Here is a 16042-nt window from a genome sequence, read left to right on the forward strand (position 1 = left end):
TCTGGGGAGGGATCCAGTAATATCTGTGTATTTATACGACTCCTTTCTATTACAGTTATACACAGTACAGCTCCTCTGGGGAGGGATCCAGTAATATCTGTGTATTTATACAGCTCCTTTCTATTACAGTTATACACAGTGCAGCTCCTCTGGGGAGGGATCCCAGTAATATCTGTGTATTTATACATCTCCTTTCTATTACAGTTATACACAGTGCAGCTCCTCTGGGGAGGGATCCCAGTAATATCTGTGTATTTATACGGCTCCTTTCTATTACAGTTATACACAGTGCAGCTCCTCTGGGGAGGGATCCAGTAATATCTGTGTGTTTATACATCTCCTTTCTATTACAGTTATACACAGTGCAGCTCCTCTGGGGAGGGATCCAGTAATATCTGTGTATTTATACGGCTCCTTTCTATTACAGTTATACACAGTGCAGCTCCTCTGGGGAGGGATCCAGTAATATCTGTGTATTTATACATCTCCTTTCTATTACAGTTATACACAGTGCAGCTCCTCTGGGGAGGGATCCCAGTAATATCTGTGTATTTATACCGCTCCTTTCTATTACACTTATACACAGTGCAGCCCCTCTAGGAAGTGATTCCAGTCTTTCTCCACTTCTATATGAAGAGCTCCAACATAAAATTGTTTGTAGACGTTTCTCTTTTCAAATTCTCAATTGGAATCCATGCATGCCTGCAGCGTAGATAATGCAATGCCTCTATTTGTAATGAATAGGGGGAATACTGTATTTCTTTATTACACAGGTTAAAGAAATTAAGCAGGGACCAAGACTTAGGTGAAATAAGTGTTCTGCCCACCCATGGCATACTGAATTGACTTGGGAGCAAAAGTGAAGTTTAGCGTATGCTCTGTTTATCTACTTCCATCACCGTTCCATCCTATGTGGTTTTTAATAGTTTGTCATTTTTATGGACATGGTCCAACACTACTGGGGTGATATATCAGTAATGAGTTTTGTGTTGTGAGCAGCGTGTCTTTTTATTTAATTGCCAATAAAAGCTATGTTTTTTCACACTAACAATTTTTAGCACCTGAACTGGTTGTGGATACATTGATTCAAGAGTAACATCTCATTTAATTCATTTGTTGAAACATAGTATTTAACCTGCAGGCATTTGAAAGATGTAACTTCACTATACTCGAATTTAGATCAATGCAGATATGTTACAACTTTTGTTCCGTTCCAGCCAGAGGCAACCACAGCCCTTTAGCAGGGAAGATCTGTGTCTCCTAAAGGCACCCACACTAGCGCCCCATCTTTTTTTCTGCTGTTTCCCAGCACATGGTCTGGGCTGCTGTCACTTACCTGAGCTAGAGACCCAAACACAATATACTGTATACATACAATTCATGATACAAGGCTGAGTTGTAATTATTTTAGATTCACGTTTCATGGCATCTCAGAAACCTGATCTCTTCCAGTTTAGACTCCAATTCTTACAATGTAAGACCAGACCAGTGCAGCAGAGGCAAGGAGATTAGTGTATTAGGCATTGTATTTAGGTGTCATAGTCTTAGGCTTTGTTCACCTTTCAGTTTATCTTTAATATGATGTAAAAAGTGGTATTCTGTAAAAATTTATAATTGGTATCAATTATTTATTTTTTGTGTTTTTAGTTTTTTATTCAGCAGCTCTCGAATTTGCAAATTCCCCTAGCAACCATGCACTGCTTTGAATAAGAGACGGGAATATGAATAAGAGAGACCTGATAGAAAGATGAGTAATACAAAGTAGCAATTACAATAAATATGTAGCCTTACACAGCATTTGTTTTGTTTTAGATGCGGTCAGTGACCCCTATTTGAAAGTTGGAAAGAGTCAGAAAAAGGCAAATAATTACTTTTTGTTTAAAAAAAAAAAAAGTGAAGACCAATTGAAAAGTTGCTTAGAATTGGCCATGCTATAGCATAAAATTAAATTATAGGTGAACCACCCCTTCAAAAGTGGAAGCCATGTGTTTGGCCTCTTTGGACCTGTTGGAAGAGGTGGATGGAGCTGGGTGGAGGTAGGCTCAGTAGGTGAAGATAGTGTGATGATAGTACTAGAATAGCTTGCTCTAGACTTGTGAGTTGGCCATAGACATGCTGATTTTAGCCTTCTATCTGACAATCTTCTGACCTGCCACTAACCATTCACATTAAATAAAGTAGTAAAAGAACAAATCAGATGATGTTCTGTGCGTGACAGCAATCGAATGTCTGACAAATAGAAGTGACAGTTACACATTGATATAATCAAATAAGCAATACATGCAGAGAAATTGGCCGACAGGAATCTTTTAACCTGTCCCATCAACTAAGTGACTAATCGACATGGTACGAAAAATGATGGGACGATACAAACACAGTCTGAAAATCCGTACAAACTTTCCATTGGTACGACTGTATATTTCCATTGGTATGACTGTATATTTCCATTGGTACGACTGTATATTTCCATTGGTACGACTGTATATTTCCATTGGTACAACTGTATGTTTCCATTGATACGACTGTATATTTCCATTGGTACGACTGTATATTTCCTTTGGTACGACTGTATATTTCCATTGGTACGACTGTATATTTCCATTGGTAAGACTGTATATTTCCATTGGTACGACTGTATATTTCCATTGGTACAACTGTATGTTTCCATTGGTACGACTGTATATTTCCATTGGTACGACTGTATATTTCCATTGGTACGACTGTATATTTCCATTGGTACGACTGTATATTTCCATTGGTACAACTGTATATTTCCATTGGTACAACTGTATATTTCCATTGGTATGACTATATATTTCCATTGGTACAACTGTATGTTTCCATTGGTACGACTGTATATTTCCATTGGTATGACTGTATATTTCCATTGGTACGACTGTATATTTCCATTGGTACGACTGTATATTTCCATTGGTACAACTGTATGTTTCCATTGGTATGACTGTATATTTCCATTGGTACGACTGTATATTTCCATTGGTACGACTGTATATTTCCATTGGTACGACTGTATATTTCCATTGGTACGACTGTATATTTCCATTGGTACGACTGTATATTTCCATTGGTACGACTGTATATTTCCATTGGTACGACTGTATATTTCCATTGGTACGACTGTATATTTCCATTGGTATGACTGTATATTTCCATTGGTACGACTGTATATTTCCATTGGTACGACTGTATATTTCCATTGGTATGACTGTATATTTCCATTGGTACGACTGTATATTTCCATTGGTACGACTGTATATTTCCATTGGTACGACTGTATATTTCCATTGGTACGACTGTATATTTCCATTGGTACAACTGTATGTTTCCATTGGTATGACTGTATATTTCCATTGGTATGACTGTATATTTCCATTGGTACGACTGTATATTTCCATTGGTACGACTGTATATTTGCGGCCAGCTTTAGGATCAGGGTAACGAATGAGCAGCATAATGCTCCGACAAGGAAAGCAGAAAGATAAGAAATCCTGGGTATCACATGGCAGAGTAGTGACTGAACTGTACAGACCTAGGAATAGACATAATTACATCCTCACAAATAAAGTTATCATTTCTTTTACGAACCATTGCCACCCAACTGATTTAATTACCCTGAGAGTTTAAGTTCAGCAACACCCTTCCTCCACTAAGTATGGGCAAGGGCCCATTCTGACATCAAGACGAGTCACCTGTAAGTTTGTTCTGTTGAGGGCAGGTAAAAACACATTATCATCTGTATGGGACACACAGAACTCCATTTACCTATAGGTCGACACAAACATAAATAATAGGAACTTGCCCCTCCCTTTGCTGATATAGCGACTTCTACTTTCCCAGGGATCCAAGCAATATCCTTTCTATTAGTTATACACAGTGCAGCTCTTCTAGGGAGGGATCCAGTAATATCTGTGTATTTATACAGCTCCTTTCTATTACAGTTATACACAGTGCAGCTCCTCTGGGGAGGGATCCCAATAATATCTGTGTATTTATACATCTCCTTTCTATTACAGTTATACACAGTGCAGCTCCTCTGGGGAGGGATCCCAGTAATATCTGTGTATTTATACGGCTCCTTTCTATTACAGTTATACACAGTGCAGTTCCTCTGGGGAGGGATCCAGTAATATCTGTGTATTTATACGACTCCTTTCTATTACAGTTATACACAGTACAGCTCCTCTGGGGAGGGATCCAGTAATATCTGTGTATTTATACAGCTCCTTTCTATTACAGTTATACACAGTGCAGCTCCTCTGGGGAGGGATCCCAGTAATATCTGTGTATTTATACATCTCCTTTCTATTACAGTTATACACAGTGCAGCTCCTCTGGGGAGGGATCCCAGTAATATCTGTGTATTTATACGGCTCCTTTCTATTACAGTTATACACAGTGCAGCTCCTCTGGGGAGGGATCCAGTAATATCTGTGTATTTATACATCTCCTTTCTATTACAGTTATACACAGTGCAGCTCCTCTGGGGAGGGATCCAGTAATATCTGTGTATTTATACGGCTCCTTTCTATTACAGTTATACACAGTGCAGCTCCTCTGGGGAGGGATCCCAGTAATATCTGTGTATTTATACCGCTCCTTTCTATTACAGTTATACACAGTGCAGCTCCTCTGGGGAGGGATCCAGTAATATCTGTGTATTTATACAGCTCCTTTCTATTACAGTTATACACAGTGCAGCTCCTCTGGGGAGGGATCCAGTAATATCTGTGTATTTATACGGCTCCTTTCTATTACAGTTATACACAGTGCAGCTCCTCTGGGGAGGGATCCCAGTAATATCTGTGTATTTATACAGCTCCTTTCTATTACAGTTATACACAGTGCAGCTCCTCTGGGGAGGGATCCCAGTAATATCTGTGTATTTATACCGCTCCTTTCTATTACAGTTATACACAGTGCAGCTCCTCTGGGGAGGGATCCAGTAATATCTGTGTATTTATACAGCTCCTTTCTATTACAGTTATACACAGTGCAGCTCCTCTGGGGAGTAGGGATGTAGCGAACTGTTCACCCGCGAACTAGTTCGCGCGAACTTCGACCGTTCACGTCCGCCGAATGTTCGCGAACGTTTGGGAACGTTCGGATTTTGAGTTCGCGTTCGATTCGAATACAAGCCGTTCGACCATTCGACCATTCGAATTCCTTCGACCGCTAAAAATCAAACGATTTCCATTCGTTCGAACGATTGTAAGCATTCGATCGAATGAAAAGCTTCGATCGTTCGATTCGAATGAAAATCCTTCGATCGAACGCTTAAAATCCTTCGATCGTTCGAATCGAATGATTTTAGCGGGTGTTCGAAGTTCGCAAACTGTCCGCGAACGTTCGCATTTTTTGCCGGTGTTCGCGAACATCGTTCGCGAACACCAAATCGGCAGTTCCCTACATCCCTACTGGGGAGGGATCCAGTAATATCTGTGTATTTATACGGCTCCTTTCTATTACAGTTATACACAGTGCAGCTCCTCTGGGGAGGGATCCAGTAATATCTGTGTATTTATACGGCTCCTTTCTATTACAGTTATACACAGTGCAGCTCCTCTGGGGAGGGATCCCAGTAATATCTGTGTATTTATACAGCTCCTTTCTATTACAGTTATACACAGTGCAGCTCCTCTGGGGAGCGATCCCAGTAATATCTGTGTATTTATACAGTTCCTTTCTATTACAGTTATACACAGTGCAGCTCCTCTGGGGAGGGATCCAGTAATATCTGTGTATTTATACAGTTCCTTTCTATTACAGTTATACACAGTGCAGCTCCTCTGGGGAGGGATCCAGTAATATCTGTGTATTTATACAGCTCCTTTCTATTACACTTATACACAGTGCAGCTCCTCTGGGGAGGGATCCAGTAATATCTGTGTATTTATACGGCTCCTTTCTATTACAGTTATACACAGTGCAGCTCCTCTGGGGAGGGATCCAGTAATATCTGTGTATTTATACAGCTCCTTTCTATTACAGTTATACACAGTGCAGCTCCTCTGGGGAGGGATCCAGTAATATCTGTGTATTTATATGGCTCCTTTCTATTACAGTTATACACAGTGCAGCTCCTCTGGGGAGGGATCCAGTAATATCTGTGTATTTATACAGTTCCTTTCTATTACAGTTATACACAGTGCAGCTCCTCTGGGGAGGGATCCCAGTAATATCTGTGTATTTATACCGCTCCTTTCTATTACACTTATACACAGTGCAGCCCCTCTAGGAAGTGATTCCAGTCTTTCTCCACTTCTATATGAAGAGCTCCAACATAAAATTGTTTGTAGACGTTTCTCTTTTCAAATTCTCAATATGGAATCCATGCATGCCTGCAGCGTAGATAATGCAATGCCTCTATTTGTAATGAATAGGGGGAATACTGTATTTCTTTATTACACAGGTTAAAGAAATTAAGCAGGGACCAAGACTTAGGTGAAATAAGTGTTCTGCCCACCCATGGCATACTGAATTGACTTGGGAGCAAAAGTGGTTTAGCGTATGCTCTGTTTATCTACTTCCATCACCGTTCCATCCTATGTGGTTTTTAATAGTTTGTCATTTTTATGGACATGGTCCAACACTACTGGGGTGATATATCAGTAATGAGTTTTGTGTTGTGAGCAGCGTGTCTTTTTATTTAATTGCCAATAAAAGCTATGTTTTTTCACACTAACAATTTTTAGCACCTGAACTGGTTGTGGATACATTGATTCAAGAGTAACATCTCATTTAATTCATTTGTTGATACATAGTATTTAACCTGCAGGCATTTGAAAGATGTAACTTCACTATACTCGAATTTAGATTAATCCAGATATGTTACAACTTTTGTTCCGTTCCAGCCAGAGGCAACCACAGCCCTTTAGCAGGGAAGATCTGTGTCTCCTAAAGGCACCCACACTAGCGCCCCATCTTTTTTTCTGCTGTTTCCGAGCACATGGTCTGGGCTGCTGTCACTTACCTGAGCTAGAGACCCAAACACAATATACTGTATACATACAATTCATGATACAAGGCTGAGTTGTAATTATTTTAGATTCACGTTTCATGGCATCTCAGAAACCTGATCTCTTCCAGTTTAGACTCCAATTCTTACAATGTAAGACCAGACCAGTGCAGCAGAGGCAAGGAGATTAGTGTATTAGGCATTGTATTTTGGGGGCTAAAGTTCTTTATTAGGCAGAATGTAAATTCACTTAAGGCCCTTGTGAAGCCTCAAGTAAGTCATGAAGGATTTAAATCCAGTTCAGCTGTTTTTGGAGGAGTTAATCTCTAGCAGAAAATCTATTGGGTACTGACCCCCATGGTTGTAGTTAGGAGGGGAACCAAACTGTTCTACACTTTGAAATCTGGGTATTCTGCACTCAACATTGACCCATTATTGGCAACCTTTAATAAGCCAATAGAAAGCAGAGGAATTGATGGAAACTTACTAAATCATAGTCAGTTTCAATGCACAGAGTAAAGCGTGCCATACAAGTGGGTCCAGGGCTACATTTTATATACAGACATTCAAGGGCCCATTCTTAGGTCATGTGGCCCCATAGGTGCCTATATAGTGGAAGAAAAGATGCGTCTGTTGGACACTTGCTGTATGATCTAGTGGCAGAGATGATGGGGGGCTGTGGAAGTACCCCTCTACTAACTGATGCACATATGCCTAGGGAAGGAGAGGGGGCAAGAACCAGCACTAATCTGGTGCTGAGCTGCTGCATCAGTCACGGCCTTTCTGGCTCCTTAGAAAAACTCCAGCGGCTGGGAAAATTGTTTTTAATGAACTAATACTGAACATCAGTAGAAATAATAAATACAGGGCAGTTTAACAAAAGCAGAGGATTGGGGATGGGGTGTGGGAACAGGCACTTCATGTAGTCCAGGGTAGAATTCATACGCATCCTCTAGTGCAGAGCAGCGGAGTTCTGTTTAGATGCCTCACACCCCTCAACTAACACTAAGTGGGTAAGCAATCGAGGGGAGTGATGTGTGGGGAGCCTGTAACGCCCCCTTCTGGTAGTGCTACAACTACTCCATGGTCAGTCAGTTATCCTTCATTCACACATCAAGGGTAGCCATCTGGCTGGGCACCCAGTCTATACTGATGGGTGTACACTGTCTAAAGCCACATGCTCAGTATAGCAAGTGTCAGCTCCCAAGCTGGCGCCTCAGGTGGGCTTCTCATCGGGGTGACTCTTCAGCTTATGGAACTTCACGCTCTCTTTCTTCTCAAATCGTTTGCCGCAGTGCTCGCAGGAGAAGCTGTAACTGATCTCTTCCCGATGCTTTCTCCTGTGCCAGTTAAGGGAGGCCCGTTGTTTGCACTGGTAGCCGCACACTTCACACCTCCGGGGCACAAAAGGAAGAACACATAACGGAACTGGATAAGCCAACCATAGGCACACAATGCAGATCATCTCTTAACTGAGCAGGATCTTGGGGTTTTGTGGATAACAAGTTGCCTAATTCTGGGCAGTGTCATTCTGTGGCTACTAAAGCAAATAAAGTTCTGTCTTGTATAAAAAGGGCATTAACTCAAGGGATGAAAACATAATTGTGTCTCTTTATAGGTCCCTGGTGAGGCCTCATCTGGAGTATGGGGGCAGTTTTGGACTCCAGTCCTTAAGAGGGATATAAATGAGCTGGAGAGAGTGCAGAGACTGAGTGCAACTAAACTGGTTAGAGGGACGGAAGAGTTAAATTATGAGGGTAGACTGTCAAGGTTGGGTTTGTTTTCTCTTGAAAAAAAGGCGCTTGCGAGGGGACATGATTAGACTTTACAAGTACATTAGAGGACATTATAGACAAATAGCAGGGAACCTTTTTACCCATTAAGAGAATCACCGTACCAGAGGCCTCCCCTTCAGACTAGAAGAAAAGAAGTTTCATTTAAAGGAACAGAGTGGGGGGTTCATCACAGTCAGGACAGTGAGGTTGGGGAATGCACTGCCGGGTGATGTTGTGATGCTGATTCAGTTAATGACTATAAGAGGGACTTGGATGATTTCTTGGACAGACATAATACAAAGGCTATTGTGATACTAAACTCTATAGTTAGTATAGATATGGGGATATATCATTTATGTGACAGTAGAGAGGGGTGTGTGTATGGATGCTGGGTTTTCATTTGGAGGGGTTGAACTTGATGGACTTTGTCTTTTTTCAGCCTGATACTATGTAACTATGTTTATAAAGGGTTAAATCAAATCTCTGCTCACATACACATTACTATACAAGATGTATACACAGCAGAGGCCGCAGCATTGCAACCTCACTCTAATGCACAGCACATTCGGCTTCACTTACTGCAATGGGGTCTCCCCAGTGTGGGTTCTTTTGTGGACCTGCAGGTGACTTTTCCTTTTGAACGATTTCCCGCACGTTTCACAGATAAAATCCCGTTCCCCTATGAAAGAAAAAAGGGATAAATGATGTTGAAAGGCAGTCGTCTCAATGGTGTACCAAGGGAACACCTGAATGGAGCCCACGTACCTGTGTGGATGAGCATGTGCCGGCGCAGATGATTGGTCAGGTAGAAGCTCTTCCCACAGCCCGGTTCAGGACACACCTTCGTTCTACCCTTTTTGTGAACCAGATTTACATGGTTCTGGGGGGAAAATGATACAGTTCAAAGTTTGTACCAAACACTGGACACTCAGATGGGACAAACAGCTCTGTGGCCGAGTATTTACACAAAACATTACAATATACCACATACATATAATGCTCTGCTTTCACTAACCCACCCACCTATCCACAAGAGAGTGAATAACCCACAACATAGATCCTTATAAACCGCACACAGTGAGGTCACCAATTATAACCTACAACCCCAACATACCTGGAAACTGCTGAGAGCCTTGTAAACCTGCAAACAACCCTCATATTGGCAGTGGTACATCTCAAGAACACCATCATCACTTTGCACCCGGTTAGGGCGACTTTTCTTTCTGCATGAAACATAAAGAATGACCACGTTACTGACTGGTAACCAATCAGTGGAAAACAAGAAAGCAAAGCAAGAAGTAGTATTCTGGCTATTATGTTATACATTCAGCCTTTATACATTACATTTGGGCTAACTATATTAGAAACATTCTTTATTTAGCATAGTGTTTCTAATCACCTTGTTTTTATTTTTATACTGAACAATTCCTTTAAAGACATTTATCTCTTAAAGGAGAACTAAAGCCTAACCAAAGAAGTAGCAAGAAACGTTGTACATGATGTTTTGTGCTTCTGTACCAGCCCAAGGCAACCACAGCCCTTTAGCAGTAAAGATCTGTGTCTCCAAAGATGCCCCAGTAGCTCCCCATCTTCTTTTCTGCTGATTCACTGCACATGCTCTGTGCTGCTGTCACTTACTGAGCTTAGGGAGCCACTCACAATATACAGTACACATAGAATAGAAATGTCACAATATAAGGCTGATTAGTAATTAATACAGATAATTACTACATGGCAGCACAGAAACCAGTGCAATTAGCATCAGAATTGAATAATCAGCAAACCTGTAGCATCAGCTTATATTACAGCCAGGGAAGCTCATTTTCTGCTGGATAATTAGTGACGAGCCCTAAGCTTAGCTTCTCAACAGCCAATCAGAGCCCACTGAGCATGTGAGTGTCACAGACACTTTCCAAGATGGTGACCCCCTGTGACAAGTTTGAAGTCCTGGATCATTGCTGCTATTGACAAGCTGAAACTTAAGCCTCGTGCAATAAGTTCACTATGTAAAATATGCCATTTTTGCCAAATTCATTTTTAGGCTTTATTTTTTGTAAAAAATAAGAATGTACCAGTGCAATATACTTATTTAGATATAGAAGAATTGTGCTTAAAAAAAAGTTTCAGGCCGATTTATTGAATATTTCTGCAAAACCCCCTAATAATTCCTCCCTTCTCTTCCACTTCCTGCTCCCTTAATTCTCAGGCTGTGCAGGGGAGCCGGCGGCTCTCAGCTCACTGCACTGGACAGGAACCAATCAGCAGCTAGAAGGACCCGATAGGGAACTGAAGCCTGTCTGTGCTTGTGTGACTGCAGGGCTGTCCCCCTCCTACTGTGCTTCTGGCAGGGACCGTTAGCAACACCATATATTACTTATAATTGCCTACAAAATCAGGGTTTTTTGATTTATCCTATATATCTCCTTTAAACAAAATAAAACAAGTCTACACAGAGAGGCAGAAGAACACCCTACTCTACATACTTTGCAGGTTCCTTTTGAGGGTGTGGTGTATAATCTGATGTGTAGTCGGGGTCTTCCACAAGCTCTGGATCATAATCCTCATCATCATCATCATCATCATCATCATCAAGTACAGACTCATCATAGGATATATGGTGGTAGATATCTGCTACATGGCCTGTTATCACTTTGTGCTGTGGGTGGAACTCTGTTTCCTCTTCCTCATCTTCCTCCTTCACTGAATGGAAACAAAGAAACAGACTTATTGGGTTCCTTATACATGATCCAAATTCACATCAAAAGAACGGGTGCCATCCTGCAATGGAAAATAATTAACTCCATCATTTCCAACTTTATCATCCCTCTATGCCTTGCAGTTACCTTCTGTCTCCATCACCCTGCAGTGGGAGGGACAGACTTATGTCCCATAATACCCTCCTGTCTGCGTCACTGTATCACCCTTCAGTGGGAGGGACAGACTCATGTCCCATAGTTCCCTCCTGTCTGTGTCACTGTATCACCCTGCAGTGGGAGGGACAGACTCATGTCCCATAGTTCCCTCATGTCTGTGTCACTGTATCACCCTGCAGTGGGAGGGACAGACACATGTCCCATAGTTCCCTCCTGTCTGTGTCACTGTATCACCCTGCAGTGGGAGGGACAGACTCATGTCCCATAGTTCCCTCCTGTCTGTGTCACTGTATCACCCTGCAGTGGGAGGAACAGGCTCCATGTCAGCCTCCAAATCCCATAAGCCTCTCATGTGTTTTTAGCCTATTACCTGTAACTAAGCGCCTAGTGTTCTCTGGGTGAGTTTGTGAGTATGCAGTCACGGCCTCCATTGCTGTGCACGTCTCATGCTCTTCACCATCTCCCACATTAACCTGGATCCCTTCAGCTGTCAGTGCCTCGTAGCCAGGACCGGCAATAATAATCACCTGAGAGGGGCAACTAGTAGCCACCACGTGCCCCAGGTTCTCCTGAGACACCCCCCTATACAGCACCCCTTCATCTGATCCTATGGGGACGCACACTACAGTTTCTGAGCTCTCAGAAGTCTGTGCCCCAGATTCAGCAACACTCTCAGAGAGGTGGGGGAAGCCGGCATGCACTGGATGTGCCACATGATAGACTTCAGGTGATTGCTCCACAGGGAGTGAGCTTGAGGAGGAGTCATCAGAACTGGCACCATCATCGCAACCTGTTGGGGGTATAGACAACAAAAGCAAATCAGGATAGAACAAGCAGGGTAAATCATTTTGTATATTGCACATGGAATAAAAAAAAAAAAAAAGTATCTCTGCAATGGATCAAACATGGATCAAACAACAGAAAGAGATTTCAGATGTTAAAACTACAACTCCCAGCATTCTTAGCATTTCTACCCTTAAAGGATGAGTAAACCTTTAAAATAAGTGAATGTAAAATTGATGAAGGGGCTATTCTAAGCACTTTCATAATTTACATTCATTATTTTTTTACTATTCCAAGATATTAAGGGATACATGTACTGTTAATATGAATGAATTTTGTTACAACAGCGCCACCTGCTGGTCAGTTTCCCACCAGTCTGACCACCAAGTAGTCAAGGAAGTTGTCAGGAGAAAGAAAGAGGCTGATGTTCTTCTGCTTAGGAAAGATGTGAGAAGGGTTTCTAATTGTTTTCCTAAGCAGAAAAACATCTGAGCAGCCTTTTTCATATTCATATTAACAGTACATGTATCCCTTAAAGGAGACATATAGGATAAATGAAAAAATCCTAATTTGGTAGGCAAGTATGTGTAAAGTATGGTGTTGCTTTTACATGGTGCTAAAAATTATTACGATCATCCATAAAAATAGCCCCTTTATTGGAGCTCCCTATAGATGTTCTCTGGTCCCTGTTTTAAATGAGGGGTGGGCGTGTCCTAACGGTCCCTGCCAGACACACAGTAGGAGAGGGACAGCCAATCACAGCCCTGCAGTCACACAAGCACAGACAGGCTTCAGTTCCCTATCAGGTCCTGCTAGCTGCTGATTGGTTCCTGTCCTACAGTGCAGTGAGCTGAAAACTGCCAGCTCCCCTGCACAGCCTGGGAATTCAGGGAGCAGAAAGTGTGAGAGAAGGGAGGGATTATTAGGATTTTTGCAGAAATATTCAATAAATCAGTCTAAACTACTACACTACTTTTTAAGCACAATTCTTCTATATCTAAATTAGTATTAAGCACTGGTACATTCTTATTTTTTTACACAAAATGTCTCCTTTAATATCTTGGAATAAAAACAAAATAAATAATTAGAATAGCACCCTCATCAGTTTTATAGTCACTTATTTAAAGGTTTACTTATCCTATAACAATGTTTTTTTTATTTCTCAGCAGGTCCTATTCACCCCCAACACTTCTGACTTATTAACAGAGGAATGTTGTAGAGATACAGATAAAAACTCAACATGCTGATTCAGCCTAAAACTGCTTCTTTCATCAGACTATGCACTAAATGATCCCGCTGATATTGGTACTAGCCTCTCTGGTTAATGGCCTTGAGGGGGCAGCGCAGGTCCTGGAAGTATCGGTGGCCTTCTTGGCACTGCCACACTGCTGTAGTGTACAGAATGTGACTAGTGTCGAGCTCAGACAGGGCAGGTTCATGGGGGCAGTGGGTCCTGTGGGCATGGTACCAGGTCGCGAGGCTCAGCAGACTGTTTGTGCAGCGTCTCCGCCCTACAAGAGAGAATCAAAACACAGAGTGGATTATAAAACAGACAGTGCAGCCTAACAAGTGAACAAGAGACCTGGCATCTCCCACTGCATTAAAGAGCCAGAGTGTGATATTTCAGCAGCACTGTAAGGGCTAAAGCTTGGGGGATAAATCTCTATATACGCACAGGCTCTTAAAGGGGTGGTTCAACTTCAGGTTAACTTTTAGCATGTTATAGAATGGCCAATTTTAAAAAAATTCATTATTTATTTTTAAAGGACAAGTAAACCTTTAAAATAAGTGAATGCAAAATTGACGAGGGGGCTATTCTAAGCACTTTTGTCATTTACATTCATTATTTATTTTCTTTCTATTCCAAGATATTAAGGGGTACATGTGCTGTTAAAGGTAACACTAAAAATTTCGTAAGTGAAAAATCCACTCTACCCTATTCCAGCAACACTTCTATTCTGGAAAAAGTTAAATATGTGTAGTGTTTAATAAATAAACAATGTGATAAAATCCCACTTCCGGTTGTGTACTGTGCTTTAGAAAAGGCGACATTCACTAACGTGCGCGCTCTAGACTCCAGTTTGCCGACTTTCTATTTAAAACTAGGGATGCACCGAATCCAGGATTCGGCCTTTTTCAGCAGGATCGGCCGAATCCTTTTGCTCGGCCGAACCCGAATTTGCAAATGCAAATTAGGGGCGGGGAGGGAAATCTCATGACTTTTTGTAACAAAACCAGGAAGTAAAAAGAAATCCAGACATCAGAGCAGCCTCTGTCTAGTCTCCTGGCAACTTCCTTGACTACTTGGTGGTCAGACTGGTGGGAAACTGACCAGCAGGTGGCGCTGTTGTAACAAAATTCATTCATATTAACAGCACATGTATCTCTTAATATCTTGGAATAAAAACAAAATAAATAATGAATGTAAATGACAAAATTTCTTAGAACAGCCCCCTCATCATTTTTACACTTATTTTAAAGGTTTACTTATCCTTTAAAGGACGTGCCAAGCCTAGAAGGAAGCCCATCCCAGGCAGCCAATCATTTCACCCTGGAGGTGGGCCGCCCCAGCCAATCAATACCCTCTACAGCGGGGCCTATCCAATCCACCCTGGGAGAGGGGAGGGGCTTGTCCCCACCATCCAATCCGCATTAGAAGACACCTGTCCCAGCCAGTCCATTCACCCTAGAGGCGGGCTGTCCCAGCCTTCTAATCCACCCCAGAGAGGCCCGTCCCTAGCAGCCAATCCCGCCCCAGAGGATGTCTGATACTCACTGTTATTGGGCAGTTTTCCAGTCTGGAGCGAATCGCAGGGTTTCCTGTAAGACACACAGTAGTGGGTCAGTAACAATCCGGGCCCAGGGCCTCTCGTCCTGCAGCAGCAGCCAGTCCCATCCCCGCCTCACCCGTGCCTCTCCAGGGCAAGTAGATAAGCCGCCAGCTTGGCATCACTCCACGGCTCTTCTGTTTCCTCGCCGCCTCGCTCCCTCCGCAACACCCAAGCGCCGTGCACGTCCCCCAGATTCACCCGCCTGCAGTCATACTTCTTCCGCGACTCCAACCTCCGCCGCACTCGGTCTGTATCCACCAGTCTCAGCCTCCCCCGAGCCTTCGCCCGCAGATCCTCCTGCTCCTCCTCATCAGAGCCCAATATCTCCACTAACTGAGCAGCCATTGTGCGCCGGCTGCCTCCCTCCTCCTCATGCACCGGAAGCGATTCTCCTCCCACACCGGAATAACGCTCTCTTCCAATCACAAGCCGGCACAGATTTACTAGGCTCCGCCCACAGCACTGAGACGTCACTGACTTTACCAATCAGTAAAGGGAGCGCCAAGTGGCCTTGTTTGACAACAAACTGCATTTCTGTAAGGGGCAAATAAAGAAGCTAGAGCTTCCCTCGTGTCTGACAGACATTGTTGGACTGGGACACCAGGGGCCCACCCACTATTTTCTTCCTCTTACAAAACCTCCTCTATTCTCTAGTCTCTTTTCTTTACATAGAATCTATTATTCCATCTATTTAGCCTCTTTGTTCTCATAGAAATAGGGAATGACCATGAAATAGGCCAAATGTGTAGCAGCATGAGGGGCCACTGACACCTGGGCCCCCCGGGAGTTTTCCTAGTGCCCCGG

The 16042-nt window shown here is 42.6% G+C and overlaps 1 protein-coding gene across 1 annotated transcript; it reads right to left on the reverse strand.

The window, feature by feature from the left end:
- Positions 1-7786: 7786 nt before the first annotated feature.
- znf653.S (zinc finger protein 653 S homeolog) lies at positions 7787-15598 on the reverse strand. Its single transcript, NM_001127808.1, is given in 9 exon segments — positions 7787-8370; positions 9331-9430; positions 9517-9631; positions 9866-9974; positions 11235-11451; positions 11995-12414; positions 13721-13918; positions 15184-15227; positions 15315-15598. Coding segments are annotated over 9 exon segments (1650 nt in total). The 5' UTR covers positions 15584-15598; the 3' UTR covers positions 7787-8192.
- Between the last annotated feature and the right edge of the window lie 444 nt (positions 15599-16042).

This window comes from Xenopus laevis, chromosome 3S, assembly GCF_017654675.1.
Source record: "Xenopus laevis strain J_2021 chromosome 3S, Xenopus_laevis_v10.1, whole genome shotgun sequence".
Taxonomy (NCBI): Eukaryota; Metazoa; Chordata; class Amphibia; order Anura; family Pipidae; genus Xenopus; species Xenopus laevis.